Below are 17,458 nucleotides of genomic sequence, written 5' to 3'. Positions count from 1 at the left end.
AAAAAAAAATAAATAAAAATAAAAATAAATAAATTCTCGGATGTGGAGTTAACGGCGCGCGTTTGATCAAATTATGAATTTTCTGTTATGAGATTATGAATGTAATGTAAATTCATAATCTCATAACAGAAAATTCATAATCGCATAAAAGTAAAATATTTATTAAATTATGAATTTTCTGTTATGAGATTATAAATTTTCTGTTATGAGATTATGAATGTAATGTAGATTCATAATCTCATAACAGAAAATTCATAATTTCATAACAGAAAATTCATAATCTCATATCAGAAAATTCATAATCTCATAACTGAAAATTCATAATCTCATAACTGAAAATTCATAATCTCATAACTGAAAATTCATAATCTTATAACAGAAAATTCATAATCTCATGGTTCCAAAGTGAATGTGCAGGCATGAATTCATAATTTATGAATATCCGAAATCATTGCTCACCTCAAATTAAAGTGAAACCGCGAAATGTGAAAATGAAGAAGAAAAGTCACGCAATTAATTAAGGGAAAAAAAAAAAAAAAAAAAGAAGAAGAAGATAACGGTGTACTAACACCGTTGGAACCGTGTTCACCATGAATGGTGAACACGGTTCCATGGCATAACGATTGTTATGTTATTCAGTGGGCTCTTTAATTGAATAACTAGTTTTTTACGCGCATTGCGCGATTGAGGTAGTGCCCAATATTTTTCATAAATAAGTATATTAAAGTATATCAAGGTAAGATTATATTGGAATTGTTCATGCATAGATAATTGAATGTCGAATTTACGTATTTAAATTGGTAATTCTAAGTTTACAAATGCAAGATAATATAGTCAAGAATGATTATAATTGTCAATAAAATAATTGTATGGGTATGGTTGAAACCAAATACGGGATATAAGGGAGCAAATGAAAATTAAAGCATAAAATATTAAATAAATACTAATATTGTTTGAGGAGATTCCGGCAGTAGGAGCGTTATGCTGTGAGCACGTGCCCACCTTGCAAGGTGGGCACGGTTCTATATCCATAATTTCTATACTGTAGATTCATAATTTTTATATTGTAGATCCATAATTTTTATACTTTAGATTCATAATTTCTAAACCGTAGATTCATAATTTAAATACAGTAGATTCATAATTTCTATATAGTATATTCATAATTTCTATACTGCAGATTCATAATATCTGTATTGTAGATTCATAATTTATGTACTGTAAATTCATAATTTTTAAACTGTATAGTTATCAATTATGAACATATAGTTCTATGAGTTGTGAAAACAGAGTTCAACAATTAGAATCAAAAGTATAAATTTTATGAATCTACAGTATAAAAAATATGGATCTACAGTATAGAAATTATGGATATGGAACCGTGCTCACCTTGCAAGGTGGGCACATGCTCACATCATAATTTGCCGGATTTGTGGTTAGAGTTTTATTAAGACTTTAATAATATTAGAATTAGATTAATGTTGTAGTTTAATTCTATATTAGACTTTAATATTAGAATTAAACTAACGGTGAATTAATCGTACTTAATGAAAAAGTTAAAGGATCTAAAAATCATATAATTAAGGATAAATTAGGAAATCTCAAGGAAAAAACAAAAATCTGAACAATATGAACTTTCATTTGATTTAATAATTTGACGGTCATTTTTTCTACCCAATGTTTATAATTAAATAAATATTTAAAAGTATATCAATGCAAGATTATATATAAGAAGTTTAACATAAGTAATTTAATGTCTAATTTGTTTATTTAAATATGTAATTCATAGTACGTATATGAATACAATGTAATATAGGAGATTCATTATAATTATTATTAAACTTTATTTAAATAGTAACCAAGTATTTTTGTTGCAAAGAGTTCTAATATATTTAATGAATACACATATATACAAGATCAATGAATGACTCAACGGCACCAGTCCTTTAGGTGTTTTGCTCAGTATTCATTTAGTTCAACCATTATTGTTGTATAAATTATTATGGATAAAGAAGTTCCTAATTTAAGGAATTTAGATGTAGTAAAAATTTTAAATTTTTAATTATAATGTAACCCAAAGATATTGACGATTGGTAAATATGATGTAACCCAAAGCTCAAAATGCTAAAGAAAGTGTTTTGGTTATTGAACAGTTTGAAGCAATAATTTGTTCCAAACCACTGAAAATACAAACATTACAATTTATAATATTTTCACTTAGCGTTTTTGAGAATGATTTTCCCAAAACACATCTATATTTTTTTTAAAAAAATTATTATTAAAATAATTATTATTATTGTTGTTGTTGTTGTTGTTGTTGTTGTTGTTATTATTATTATTATTATTATTATTATTATTATTATTATTATTATTATTATTATTATTATTGTTATACCCTTATGTCATTTTAAATGTTAATTTAAACAGCTAATTTTTTCAAATATATTTTTACCAACCGTTAATGTAATTCGCTGGTCAAATCTGCTAATATAATCCGCTAAGGCTAACCGCTAACTACTAATTGTTAAACAAGGACATTGCGAGGTAGTTTCTCACTTCAATTTGTTGTGTGATTTGAATACTCTCTTTGTCAACAAATTCCTCAAGTAGTTAATATTATTGGCTTTATTAATTTAAATTTTTTCATGGTATTAATAAAATACTTGGTAAATAAATATATAGCATTATTTTATATTATAACTTTGATATTTAATTAAAAAATAGTGAACAAAAAAAAAAGACAATGTAGTGAATATAATCAATTGATGAATTTGAATGTAAAGAATTTTTATATTGGAGAAAAATAAAGACAATATACTAATGAAATTATTTCTCTTAATTAATTTATTGATAATGAATAATTTTTTTTTTATAAAGACATTGTAGGGACAATGTAGCGAATATAATCAATTGATGAATTTAAATTTTGAATGTAAAGAATTTTTATATTGGAGAAAAATAAAGACAATATAAGTAATGAAATTATTTCTCTTATTTTTTTTTTTTTTTGATATAAACAACACCTTATTTCTCTTATTTAATTTATTGATAATGAATAATTTTTTTTGAAAAAAGGCATGACACATAATTCTAAATTAAAGAAATGCATATGTATTGTTTTTTGTTGTAGCTACTAAATTATTATTTAATTTAATAAAAGTAAAACAGAGTACTAATTATGCCAACTTTGATTGGAATGAGGTTCGAACCTAAGACCTTTCTTATTGAAATCAATGAGTAAGTTAACGGTGAACTAACAGAAATTAACGGAAAAGATAATATTTAACTGAAAATTTAACAGATAATCATATTCATTAAGGATAAATTAGGAAATCTCAAGGAAAAATTAAAATCTGATCAATTTGAGCCATTCATTTGATTAAAAAATTTAACCTCATTTTTTCTACCTATTATAGGCCTAACTATCTTGGGCTCTTATTAGTATAGTAGATAGTAGATATTGATGGATTATAAGAGATAGAAACATACGGGGAGAAGCATTGTCCTTTTATTTGTGGGTATTTTCCACCATTTTTATGTATTATGATTTTATTTTACAGCTTGAAGGATAAAATCATAAAACATATATAAAAACACTCTCCAAATTTTGAAGGGTCCAACCTCCAATACGGGTGTTAATGGACCCGATTGAAAAGACAGCCCATTTTCAGAACTTAGAGCATGAAAATAGAACATCATAAAGCCCAGACTAATAGATTCAAAGCCCCAGAAATTACGAGTTCTTATTACATGGACCAGGTCCATCTTGCAACAATCGTTATGCCATTGATCCGTGTTCAGCATGCACGCTGGACACAGGTAACAGTGTCGATAGTGGCACTGTTATATTCCACTTTAAAAAAAAAAAAATTCAGACCGCTTCGTTATAGGAGTATATGTTCATAATTTTATTACTATATGTTCATAATGTCAGAGCTCTATATTCATAATTTTATAACTGTATATTCATACTTCCATAACTATACATTCATAATTCCGTAACTGTACATTCATAATTCAATAACTGTAACTTCATAATTTTTGAAGCTCTATGTTCACAATTTTAGAGCTCTATGTTCATAATTTTATCACTATATGTTCATATTGTAAGTTTATAATGTCTGAGCTCTGTGTTCATAATTACATAACTGTACATTCATAATTGCATAACTGTACATTCATAATTCTGTAACTGTACATTTATAATTCAATAACTGTAAAATTATAATTTTCGAAGCTCCATGTTCACAATTTTAGAGCTCTATGTTCATAGTTTTATCACTTTATGTTCATAATGTCAGAGCTCTGTGTTCATAATTTTATAACTTACATTCATAATTGCATAACTGTACATTCATAATTCCATAACTGTACATTCATAATCCCATAATTGTACATTCATAATGGCACAAACGAATAACGCCGTTAACGGCGAGACAAAATCAATTTTTTTTTTTTTTATAACTGGAATGACGCGTTTTCCCTGAAAACGACGTCGTTTTGGAATCGTGTCCACAATGCATTGTGGACATGAGTCCAGGGCACAAATTGCGATCTTGCAACTTGCAAGATAGACCATAGTGCTAAACGATGTATAAATTGTGTATTTTTAGTATCAGAATCGTGAACTTTTAAAATATAAATTATGTTTCTAAGTCAAAACACATAACATTTGTAGAAAGGAATTTGTGAATCCAATATATAGTCATCAAAGCTTAATTGAGTTAATACTTAATACCCAATATAGTCTTCGATTATAGTGGTTTTACTCAATTTAATTCTAAATGACTTTTTGTGCTCAATTTAGTCTCCGACTTTGATAATTTTACACAATTTAGTCTTTTGTTAAAAAAATTGTTAGTTGACTGTTAGAAAATGATCCTAATGGTAATTTCTCATCCTTTATCCCTTTTGGGATGATTCGTTCTTCTTCCCCTTGGTAAGATCAACGCATAAATGCAAACCTTCGTACGCAAATCAACTTCAACCCTAAATAAATAAATACATAGTAAAAATAAAATATCACCTTTCTGCATAGAAGATGACAATTTAAATTCGGTGGATAAAGGAATTAAAATAAAGTCTTTTGAACTTCATATATATATATATATATATATATATATATATATATATATATATATATATATATATAGGGTTGCATTCAAATACAAACTCCCTTAAAATACAAACTCCCCTTAAAATACAAACATGAGCTCGTGCACATATTGACATACTTACATGCACAAATCGTGCACTGCCAACAATTTATGGGATTAACTCATGCACACAGTAACATACTTACATGCACACAGCGCGTAGGAGAAAAAATCACAACCATTCATCAAAGCTCGTGCACACATTAACATACTTACATGCACACAGCGCGTAGGAGGATAAAATCACAACCTCCATCAAAGCTCGTGCACACATTAACAAACTTACATGCACACTGGGCACACTGCCAACAATATATAGGATTAGCTCGTGCACACACTAACATACTTACATGCACATAGTTTGTATTTTAAGGGGAATTTATATTTTAAGGGTGGTTTGTATTTGAAAATAATCCTCTCTCTCTCTCTATATATATATATATATATATATATATATATATATAGTGAAAGGTTCCCGTGCGGTTGAATGCTTCCCGTGCGGTCGTGCGGTTATTAATGTGCGTGAGTGTTGTGTCTAATGTGCCTGAGATTTGTACTTAATGTGCGTGAATGTGAAAAATGCAGCAGAAAATATGGTTATCAGCTTCTTCCCCATCCCCAGCACTCTGTGAGTTGCTTCAGAATAACTTCGATTATTGGGTTGCTTATAATAGTGTGTTGCTCTGCTTTACTGATGTTTACAATGAAATAAAAGCTTCCCAAAGTGAATACACAAATTCTATCCTTATCAATGGTCTATGCAAACCGATCTTGGTGCGAGAATCTGGAACTTCTGTTGTTTGCTTCAATTCCATCATGTCAGATTTGTTTATTTATTTATTTATTAATTGATTTATTCTGCTATGGTGAAGGTGAGTATGGAGGACATAGAAAAACTAGTGGAAAGAAACAGAGAATTTTGATCTACTAGTGGTTGGTCTGCAAGAGGTTCCTCATATTAATGTTTCCAGATTGTTGAAAATTCTCTTATTACTCACGCACATTAAGCACAAATCTCACGCATATTAAGTACAATACTCTGGCACATTAAGTACAAAACTCACGCATATTAACATGACGCACATTAAGTACAAATCTCAAGCATATTGAGCATAACACTCACGCACATTAAGTATAAACCTCACGCACATTAATCCACCGCACAACCGCACGGGAAGCAACAAATGCACCTAATCCCTTCCATATATATATATATATATATATATATATATATATATATATATATATATATATATATATATATATATATATATATATATATATATATATATATATATATATATATATATGTTGAGGGTATTAAAGTAAAATAACTGTTATAACATAAACAACAACTCTTCAACCAAATAGATTTATATTGCATACCTCAGTTTTAACTAAACACATAAATCTAACATTTCCAGTAATCTGACATTCTGTGAACCAAACGACCCCTTAGGTGGCGTTTGGTGCAGGTTATATAAGATAACCAAGGTTATATTTGCTTGGTAATATAAGATTCTCATGTTTGGTTCAGGTTATGTAACTTTTCTAGGGAATGTCAGATAACCTCCGCATTAAGTTTTTAGCTATTGGAATGGAATGTGAGATATCCTCCAATTTCTTAGGTAATCTCGCATTCCTTTGTCTTATTACTAATATTGGACTTTGGACGTTTTAATCAATTTATCTTATTACCTTTGTCTTATTTACATATCTTAGTTTTAAACCAAACACAGGAATCTAACATTCCCAGCAATCTAACATTCCCTAAGGTAATCTAACATTCCGTGAATCAAACGCCCCCTTAGGGTTTAAGAATTTAAGGTGTGCACTTACAAAATGTTGTACACCTTTGTGCACTCCAAGAGTAAAAGTTGTGTATTGCTAGTAGTAAAAAGTGTGCATTTTTATGGAACTAGTGTTGCATTACTTTGTTTGTGGTTATGCATTCTAGTGACTTATGGAGAGTTGTTCTTGAAGGGAGGGCTTTGTGCTCTTTGGGGCATGGGTCTATATGTTTATAGAGTCGGATTTACGGTTAATGGTTTAGGGTCGGATTTACGGTTAATGGTTTAGGGTTTCAAGTTTATTCTTTAGCGGTTAAGAGTTGATATTTAGGGCGATTGGGGTTAGGGTTTAGTATTCAGTAATTAGGGGTTAGTTTGAGGTTTTTAGGATTTATGGATTATGGTGTAGGGTTTTTCATGTAGTGGTTAGAGGTTAAAGTTTAGATGTTGATACGGTGGGGCAGTTGCTGTAGTGATGCATTGTGGCGACAAATGTTGTAAAGTGGTGTGGAAGTGGTTGTGTGTTATGGTGGTGGTTGCAGCAAGCTTGTAGATGCAAATTTGTGTATCGGTGTTTTAGTGCCAATGCATTGTTGTTGTAGTTATAGTGTATTCTATTGTTAGTCGTGGTGTATTATACTGTTGTTATGGTTTGTTTGTCGTGGAGTTTTGTTTTTTAACTTCTGGGCGTATGCTAATATTTGTGATTAAAAATAATTGTTTGTGAAAGGAATGTTCGCTTTCTTTCTTCTTCTTTTTGTTTTCTGTCGTCGTTGGATGCTTTTGGGTGGACTAATTTGCAATTGACCATATATATTTTTTATTATATTATGCTAATAATATCCTTAATTTTAAGAGATGGATGCGTAGATCATAATCGTGCATCTCTTGATTTTAATGGTCCATATTAGACGACAGTTCTCACCTAGGACATAGTTATTATGAGAGTCGGACTCTCTATATATAATTTTTATATTTGAAATTAACAGGCCAAACTATTTTGTGATTGTGTATGGCTAACCTAAAGACCAATAGTTATTGTGTGGACCACGATCCAAAAACGACGTCGTTTTGAGTTTTTTTTTTTTTTTTTTCACGCGACCCGCTGCAATATATATTTTTATAACTCATAAAGTAATTTATCTTACCCCAGAAGTTTCATTATTATAACACATAAAATATATTGTTCTAATACATAAAATACATTATTCTAAATCATAATGTACATTATTCTAATTCATAAAATTCAACTACACAACTCTATAAGGCAAATTATGTTGTGCATCCGTATGCACCATGCATGGTGCATACGGATGCAAAAACGACGTCGTTTTGCATCAAAACGCGCGTCCTACTTTAAAAAAAATTAGTTTCGATTCCCAGCAACAACATTATGTTATTCATTTTTTATTCATTCATTCTGGATTTTTAGTTATGAAATTCTGGATGTATAGTTATGCAATTCTAGATGTGTAGTTATGAAGTTATGGATGTGTAGTTATGAAGTTATGGATGTGTAGTTATGCAATTCTGGATGTATAGTTATGAAGTTATGGATGTGTAGTTATGCAATTCTGGATTTATAGTTATGAAATTATGGATGTGTAGTTATGTAATTCTGGATGTATAGTTACGAAATTATGGATGCGTAGTTATGGAATTCTGAATTTATTTTTTTTTTAAGTTAGACGTCAAAACGACGTCATTTTTGCATCTGGATGCACCATGCATGGTGCATACGGATGCACAGCATAACGATTGACTCTATAATTTGGCAATTTATATCCTACACCACGGCGCGCGTTGTATTGTGCGCCCAGATGCAAAACGACGTCGTTTTAATTTTTTTATTTTTTTATTTTTTGAAATTTCCCGCTCCAGTGTTTGGCAGTTAATTTTTCTTTACAAAAAACCCATGTTCAAAAATGTACATAATGTTATACATGAATGTACATAATTGTATAACAAAATATACATACTGTTTTTTAAAAGATAATACACATAATCTAACATAATACATAATAAAACTTTTAACATAATACACATTAACTCTTAACATAATACACAAAAATTTCCTGATTCGGATGTACATAATTGTATGAAAAGAATGTACATAATTGTATAAAAAATGTACATAATTGTATGAATAAATATACATAATTGTATGAACAAATATACATATACATAATTATATGAACAAATATACATAATCACAGCAACTTTCTACCGCGCCTTTCGTTTTGGGAGGCATGCGGCGCACAGTGCTACGCACGCTGTGGTGTAGGGTATAACGATTGCTATAATTTGCCCCTCGAGACCATGTAGCAAGCCCATTGTAGTATTAGGTCTGAAAGCCCATGGTTTCTTTGGATGCTGCAGCCCAGCTGGCTTAGGTGGTGCTGATTGCCGAATGGCTCATCCATGGGGGACCACACACCCACAGTGTTCACAGAAAGCTTTCTTGTCTTGATGTTGTAAAAACAATTGGAAAGGTGAAGTGGGAACAAAAAGGTACACAGCTTCAACAGCTCACCACACTCATATTCTACTCAAGTAAACTTGACTACTCCCAAAAACATCACTCTGCTCTATATCCTCTAAACCCATAACAAAGCCTTCGTGCATATTGTTTATGACAAAACCTGAACAGAAAATGCAGTTATTATCTCACCTACCCTGCTCTCTGATCTATTCTGCCTCTCCTTCCCCAAGAACCATACCCACTCTCAACTGCCCTCATTCTTGTCCCTGTCCTTTTCTTCATTAATCATGCTACTTTACTTCATCATTGGCAGAAGCTTACCAATTTCATTCTTGAAATTTATACTCATGGGTTTCCATTGAGTTTACATGGTGATTGGTGAAACCCATGTTTTTTATTGGTCATAATGCTGGAAAATGTATGTAAAGGTCCCAGCTTTTTCAAGGTTTGTTCCCATTTTGATGTTTGGTGAGTAAATGCAAGTAATGGGACATTCTTGAATTTGCAAGATTTTGAGGTTTGTTGACTTTTTACACTCTCTTGTTGCTACTTGTTCAGTGCCTTTTGGAATTGCTATTTAGTTATCTTGAACTGTTGAAGTGATTGATAGAAGATTCCTGCTGATTTGAGTATTGTATATTATTATTCCACTTGTTTGATTGGGAGAATAGAGGGAGGGAATGCAGATGCTGTGTACTATTTGTTTGATTCTATTGTCTGTACTTGAGTTGGTACTTGGGAGATCAGATTTGGAGGCTCTTTTAGAGGTCAAGAAGGGATTCCAGGAGGACCCTTCAGGGAGAGTTCTTGTTTCATGGGATTCTAAGTCTTTGGCATCAGATGGATGTCCCCAAGACTGGTATGGAATCAGCTGTAGTGAGGGTCATGTTACTTCAATTGTACTTAATGGTGTTGGTTTAGTTGGAGTCTTGGATTTTCCAGCAATTGGCAGTCTCAAATTGCTGAGAAATTTGTCAGTGGCAAACAACCAGTTGAGAGGCAATGTCTCAGCTGAGGTTGGTGCTATTGAATCATTGGAATATTTGGATCTTTCTCGAAATATGTTTAGTGGGTCAATACCCTCCGAATTCGCCAGGTTAAAGAACTTGGTGTTTCTCAATTTTTCCTTGAATAACATGGAAGGTGGGGTTCCTTCTGGTTTTGATAGTCTTGAACGGTTAATGTATCTGGATTTGCATTCGAATGGCTTCTCAGGTGATGTCACGAGCCTGTTATCTCAGTTGGGTGGTGTGGTTTATGTCGATATAAGTGGCAACGAGTTCTTTGGATCACTGGACTTGGAAGTTGGGATAGGGGATTCCGGTTTTGTATCTACTGTTCGATATTTGAATATTAGTCACAATAAGCTGACAGGCGAGCTCTTCCCTCATGACGGGATGCCATACTTTGACAGCTTAGAGGTTTTTGATGCAAGTAATAATCAGTTCTTGGGCAATCTCCCGTCCTTCAATTTTATCGTCTCTCTTCAAATTCTTAGGCTTGGAAACAATAAACTCTCGGGATCTCTACCACAAGGCCTCCTGCAAAAGAGCTCAATGGTCTTATCTGAATTGGATATAAGCCTTAATGAGCTTGAAGGTAAGTGGAATTCGAGCCATCTTTTTTATGTTAGCTCATATGAGTGCTAGTTTATAACTTTATTGTCGTTTTTTCTGCATTATAACTTTCACTCTTCACAGGTCCAATAGGAAACATAAACGCTGAGAATCTTAAAGTTCTGAATTTGTCTTCCAACAAGCTTTCGGGCCCATTGCCTGTGAGGGTTGGACGTTGTGCAGTTATAGATCTTAGCAATAATATGTTGTCTGGAAATGTTTCGAGAATCCAAGGTTGGGGAAACAATGTTGAAGTTATTGCATTGAGTTCCAACCTGTTAGTGGGATCTTTGTCGAGCCAAACATCTCAGTTCTTGAGGCTTACTTCATTAAAGATCTCGAACAACTCGTTAGATGGTAATCTCCCGCCCGTTTTATGTACATACCCAGAGCTAAAAACGATTGACCTTAGCACAAACGTATTTAGTGGTTCCCTCCTCGCCTGCCTCTTTAACTCTTCGCGATTGAGTAATGTTAACTTGTCTTCCAACAAGTTTACGGGGACAATACCTATGGAAGAGTTGACACCTCAGAAGAACCCGATCTTGGTATCTCTTGATTTGTCACATAATGTTCTGTCTGGGCATTTGCCTCCAGAGTTGAATAGGTTCTTGAACATTGAAAGTCTCAACCTTTCTGACAACGATTTCGAAGGTGGCATTCCTGGTGGCCTTTCGGAAACGTTGAAAACTTTCGATGTTTCTGGTAACAATCTCTCTGGCCCCGTGCCCAGAAACCTGTTGAGGTTTCCTAACTCGGCATTCCATCCCGGGAACTCCTTACTCGAGTTCCCACACGAGGAAATTTTGCCAAATGGTGATTCGAATCTGACCCCGGTGAGACGAGGTCGCCACATCAAATCTGCTGTCCGGGCAGCTCTCATTGCAGGTTTAGTTGTCACAGCTTCCGTCGTTGCTTTGTTGATCTTCTTGATCTACTCGAAAACCCATCATGTCGATAGTGGAAAGGCGAATCCTAAAGGAATCAGTGAGAAGAAAGGTATGGAGCTCCCTCGAGAAAACGGGGAAAACACAAAAAAGGCTTCCTTTTTACTAGACTAGCAATTCAAAGCTGACTTATTTTAGTTTCCCTTCCTGCAGGTTCACCCTTGTCTGCTGGACCCGAGATCGGGAATCAGGGCTTGCCTGTTCCAGTGAGACAAAATGAAGCATTATCTTCTCCTATATCGCCTTCTAGGATACTACAAGATCCATCGAAAAGCCCTACTTCTCTCAAGGTTTCTTCCCCCGATAAAATGGCTGGATCTTTACATTTATTCGATAGCACCTTGAAATTCACTGCGGAGGACTTGTCGTGTGCTCCTGCAGAGGCTGTTGGAACAAGTTGTCACGGGACTTTATATAAGGCCGTGCTCGGTTCAGGCCATGTTTTGGCTGTCAAGTGGCTAAAAGAAGGGATACTTAAAAACCGGAAGGACTTTGCAAGAGAAGTAAAGAAACTGGGAAACATTACACATCCGAATTTAGTATCCCTTCTAGGCTATTACTGGGGCCCTAAGGAGCATGAGAGGTTGATCATATCAAATTATATTAACTCGCCATGCTTGGCCCTCTACCTTCATGGTAACTCTCGCCTTTTTCTCTCTTTTGTGAGTTGCACTCTTGATAGATCAAATTGCTGTTGGATGGTCATGATCCTATCTAGGAAATTTGAAGCATGATTAGTTGGTTCACCTTAAAACTCTTACTGTATAGATGTGTAAAACCTTGGTTCTTGATCTTCAACCAAAAATGTGCAGTTTATAACTTGTTTACAGAACTTACCAACATAGTTTTTGGAGTACTAAAAAGCTGATCTTTTGTCATTTTATTGTCAATGTGAAATTCGAAATGAGGGGACAACTCCCCCAACCAAGTTGGTCAAGCTGTTGACTTGGTAACCACAAGGTTCCAAGTTTGGACTCTCCGTGGGAGCGGCCTATTGGCCTTCTTGGTTTAAGCCGATCAGCTATGGGCAACTTAGGCTGGTTTACCTCCTTGTGGTCTTTTGTTGGCTAGGGTCACAAGGCGGGTGGGGGTTTATCCAGTGCACACCCCTGGGTAGTATTTGGACACCTCGTACACCACTTTCCTTGTTACTTTCTTTCCTTTGTTGTCATGATGACATTCATTTAGTATTGACCTTCTTGGTTTGAGCTAGTCAATTAGGGACAATTTAGACTGGTTTACCTCTTTGTGGTCCTTTGCTGTCTAGGGTCACAAGGCGGGTGGGGGTTTACCTAGTGCACACCCCCGGGTAGTATCTGGACACTTCATACACCACTTTCCCGGTTACTTTGCTTTTGTCAATTCAACTTTGCCATTGTAAAGTCCAAGTGCTTGGTTGATGCCCCTCTCCCTTACATGGTTTGTGTGTTATCTACCATCTTTCTTGATTTGCATTTACTGAATAGACATCCTTTCTGTGGTGTGATTTAAGGTTGTTTCATGTTTGAACTGTGCAGACAAAAATTCGAAAACACTGAACCCCTTGTCTCTAGTTGATCGGCTCAAGATTGCTGTGGATATAGCTCGGTGTCTATGCTACCTTCACCATGAAAGCGCCATACCTCATGGCAACCTCAAATCCACAAACATCCTAGTCGAAACCTCCACCCACAACGCCCTCCTCACCGACTACAGCCTCCACCGGATAATGACATCCGCAGGGACAGCCGAGCAGGTACTAACTGCAGCTGCACTGGGGTACCGCCCCCCCGAATTCGCCAGCACGAGCAAGCCTTGCCCTTCGTTAAAGAGCGACGTGTATGCCTTCGGGGTCATCCTGCTCGAGCTCTTGACGGGGAGAAACTCTGCTGAAATCGTGCCCGGGAATGCTCAGGTCCTGGATTTAACAGAGTGGGTGAGGCTGCTGGCTGCTCAGAACCGATCTCTCGAGTGCTTTGACCCGTCCGTGCTGGGAAGCGGGAGCATGGAGCGCGTTTATGCAGGTCTAGACGGGATGCTTTGCACCGCTCTCCGGTGTATCCTCCCTGCAGATGAAAGGCCTGACATGAGAGTGATCTTTGAGGAGCTTTCATCAGTATCAGTAGAGAACAACACCACAGAGAAGTGAAGTCCAGAAGAGACTCAAAAAAGTGTAGATTTTGTGGCTAAGGAATCAATTGATTCTTAATTCCCTTGGTTCATTGTTTAGATCAAATTCATTTCTTGGATAGCATTTAGAATTTGGTTTTTGTGTAGTTTCCCTAAAGAATAAATGTCTAGGCATCATTCTTTCTTGTAACCTTGTTAGTGTAATTTAGCTGAGAGTAGCAAAATATCAATAGTTTTAAGTGAAATTATGTCATAAATCAGATATTTTATTTTTTTTCTTTTTTGTTTTTCGTCACTGAAAGTCATATTACTGGGATGAAACTCGAATTCTAAACTTTGGAGATGAGATAAAATACTTGCAAATGTTCATGAAAAATACATATTAAAGCTATTAACCCATAATGAATGATTCAGACATTAAGATTTTTATCACTTAGACAAGACCTTGAGGTTAACGCTAATTAATTTCAACTAGTAATAATGTTAATATATTTATTAAATATACAATTTCGCCAAATAAAAACAAAAGATAGTTTTCTAGGGCATGAATTTTGAACTGTTTTTGCAGAGGTGATTAGGAGAGAGAAGGGAAAGAAGAGAAGAAAAAAAAAAACTGCAGATGAAATAACGCGTCCGGCTGGGCGCTCCTGAACCCACACCAAGGAGTAGTTTCACTGATTTGGTGGGGTTCACACATCTTACAAAAACCAAAGTCTTCCTGCAAAGACCTAAATTACTCTCTCTCTCTTCCACATAAGATTACATTTTCTCAAAAACCACCTCAAAGTTTTTATTAAGAATACTTTTTTTTTCTTTTTTTGTGGATGGGAGGGACCAAAAGGTCCCGAGTATTAGTAGAATCTTCTAAAAGCGATGTCCAGCGCATCCCGAACAAGAAACTCACTTAAGCCTTCACGAGGATGATCCAAGACAAAAGTACCCCAATGTGAAGTTTGTCCCATGTTGACTAGAAAGTCAGCACATTGATTGCCCTCACAGAGCACATGCTTCATCTCAATATCTTGTAAATGTTTCATGAGGAACTTGCAGTCGGAGACTAACGTATCAGCAACCAGAGTGGATCCCATATCCTTTACCGAAAACTTGAACAATGGCCTTCGAGTCTGTTTCGGTAACAATTTTGCTAAGAGTAAATGACAGCCAAAGGTCCTCTAAGTTTGGTGGTTTCGCCACCTTTAGTCCTAAACTTTCAAATCGACCACTGTGATCCTTTGAGTTTCGAATTCGACCTACTGTAGTCCTTCTGTTAACGGTTGTCGTCTGCGTCGTGACATGTAAGGGCAAAACAGTCTTTTTTATTTCAACTCCAACCAGAACAAATCATTTTCCTCAAAAATTGTAGAACTGTAGAGCTTTCTTTGCCAGGAACAAATTCACAATTGTGAAATCTTCGGATTGAAATTGTGGTTTTAGCTCGCCAAAGAAAGGTGTTTGCATAATTGAAAATTATTGGAGAAGAAGTTCGATGGGAGGAGATTAGGGCTAATTTAAATTTTTGAGAAAAATTAATTGTTTTGATTGAGGTTGAAATAAAAAGACTGTTTTATCCTTACTTTTCACGGCGCGGATGGTATATGTAAACAGAAGGACTACGGCAGGTCGAATTCGAAATTTGAAAGACCAGAAATGATTGATTTGAAAATTTAGGATTAAAGATGGTGAAATCACCAAATTCGAATGACTTTAACTGGCATTTAAAATCGTGATTTTTAGCAAGAAGCAAGCCTTCCCGAAGCCCCCAAATTATTAAGAATACTCTACCATTAATATAATAATTCCGTCGTTCTAAATTTAGTCAAACCATTGCCAGATTACAGCCATGATTTGACCGGAAACTATGGCCAATCTAGCCATGGTTTGCCCAGAAACAATTGACACCTTTTTTGGTATATATGTTGACATGACATTTTCATGCCAAAACTCTTATTAGGAGTGTTTGATTCAACAAATATTTTGAGGTAACGTAATATTTATGGAAATTTTACGTAATTTTTCCTTAGGCTTGTTTGGTTCGCGGAAAATATTTTAAAGGAAGTGGAATTGAAATTCCATAGAAAAATAATTATTAGGAAGGTGAATTTCATTGTTTGGTTGGTGGAAAAAAAATTACTGGGAATACTAATTCTATTGTTTGGTTAGATTTGGAATTGTAAGGAATAACGAGTATAAAGACATGTATGCCCCTACAAATTAATAAGAGTAATATAATTAAAAAAATAAGGATAAAATTGGTAATCCATATCACTTTTTATTCCCATCTCCCATGAAAAACAAAATCCTAGGTCCAACCAAGGATTTTGTTTTCCTCAAATTTGAGGAATTCCATGAACCAAATAACAGAAAACAACATTTTCCTCTATTTTAGGGAAAATGTTTTCCAAACATCCCCTAAAGGTTGAATCTCCAACTTTAAGGAGTCCCACACCCCGACCCGACAGAGTATTTGGGAGAATGTAAATTACGGTGACTTAATTATTCAGCAGACAAGGTCAAATGTCGGTACATAAGGGATCTGTTCACTTTGGGCATAATCCTCACACTACCGCCGTTGAAATTCAAACATTAATCTATTATCCCAATACTGCATACTGAACTATTGAGCTAAGCTCGTACGGGCAAATTTTACATAATCTAATAATGTGTGAGCAATCGTTATGCTGTGCAACCGTACGCATGGTGCACACGGTTGCAAAAACGACATCGTTTTGATTAAAAACGCGCGTTCGACTTTTTTAAAAAAAAATCAGTTTCGATTCCCGTCAACAGCATTATGTTGTGCATAATTTGAACTATATAGTTCATTCATTTTGGATTTTTAGTTCATTCATTCTGGATTTTTAGTTCATTTATTCTATATTTTTAGTTCATTCATTCTGGATATATATTTCAAATTATGCACAACATAATGATGTTGCCAGAAATCGAAACTGATTTTCTTTTAAGTCAGACGCGAATTTTTAGTCAAAACGACGTTGTTTTTTTGCAACCGTGTGCACCATGCATGGGGCACACGGTTGCACAGCATAATTTGCATGTGATACTTATGAAAGCTATATAAAATAAAATAACTTTTTTTTTTGAAAATAAAATAAAATAACTAAATGTAAAGTTTTTTTTTTAAAAAAAAAAAATCTCATATTCCTTGCAGTAACTTCACATTTTCTTGTATGATTCATATCTAGTATTTTCGCTATTTTAAGAGTAATATAAATTGATTAAATTCACCTAGAGTTATGCATCTTTTTTTTTTTTTTGAATGATACTGGCTATATTACAATGTAGTATCTGTTCATATACTTTCTCAACCTATTGAAACACAAAGAACCAATAACGACTC

At 34.3% G+C, this 17,458-nt stretch overlaps 1 protein-coding gene across 1 annotated transcript; it reads left to right on the top strand.

Moving 5' to 3' along the window:
• Nucleotides 1-9,395: 9,395 nt before the first annotated feature.
• Nucleotides 9,396-14,345, top strand: LOC109192764 (probable inactive receptor kinase At5g10020). The gene is made up of 4 exons (XM_019343465.1): nucleotides 9,396-11,027; nucleotides 11,129-12,043; nucleotides 12,145-12,627; nucleotides 13,509-14,345. The coding sequence occupies exons 1-4, from the start codon at nucleotides 10,109-10,111 to the stop codon at nucleotides 14,117-14,119; spliced, it is 2,928 nt and encodes a 975-aa protein (XP_019199010.1). The 5' UTR covers nucleotides 9,396-10,108; the 3' UTR covers nucleotides 14,120-14,345.
• The last annotated feature ends 3,113 nt before the right edge of the window (nucleotides 14,346-17,458 follow it).

This window comes from Ipomoea nil, unplaced genomic scaffold, assembly GCF_001879475.1.
Source record: "Ipomoea nil cultivar Tokyo-kokei standard unplaced genomic scaffold, Asagao_1.1 scaffold1834, whole genome shotgun sequence".
In the NCBI taxonomy this organism is placed as follows: Eukaryota; Viridiplantae; Streptophyta; class Magnoliopsida; order Solanales; family Convolvulaceae; genus Ipomoea; species Ipomoea nil.
This window is presented reverse-complemented; position numbering and strand designations above follow the sequence as displayed.

Bases quoted from the DNA above. Each gene is read 5' to 3' on its own strand.
- LOC109192764 (XM_019343465.1), top strand. From the start codon at position 10,109: ATGCAGATGCTGTGTACTATTTGTTTGATTCTATTGTCTGTACTTGAG. The intron at 11,028-11,128 runs GTAAGTGGAATT...CACTCTTCACAG, and splicing joins AAGCCTTAATGAGCTTGAAG to GTCCAATAGGAAACATAAAC. The intron at 12,044-12,144 runs GTATGGAGCTCC...CCCTTCCTGCAG, and splicing joins AGGAATCAGTGAGAAGAAAG to GTTCACCCTTGTCTGCTGGA.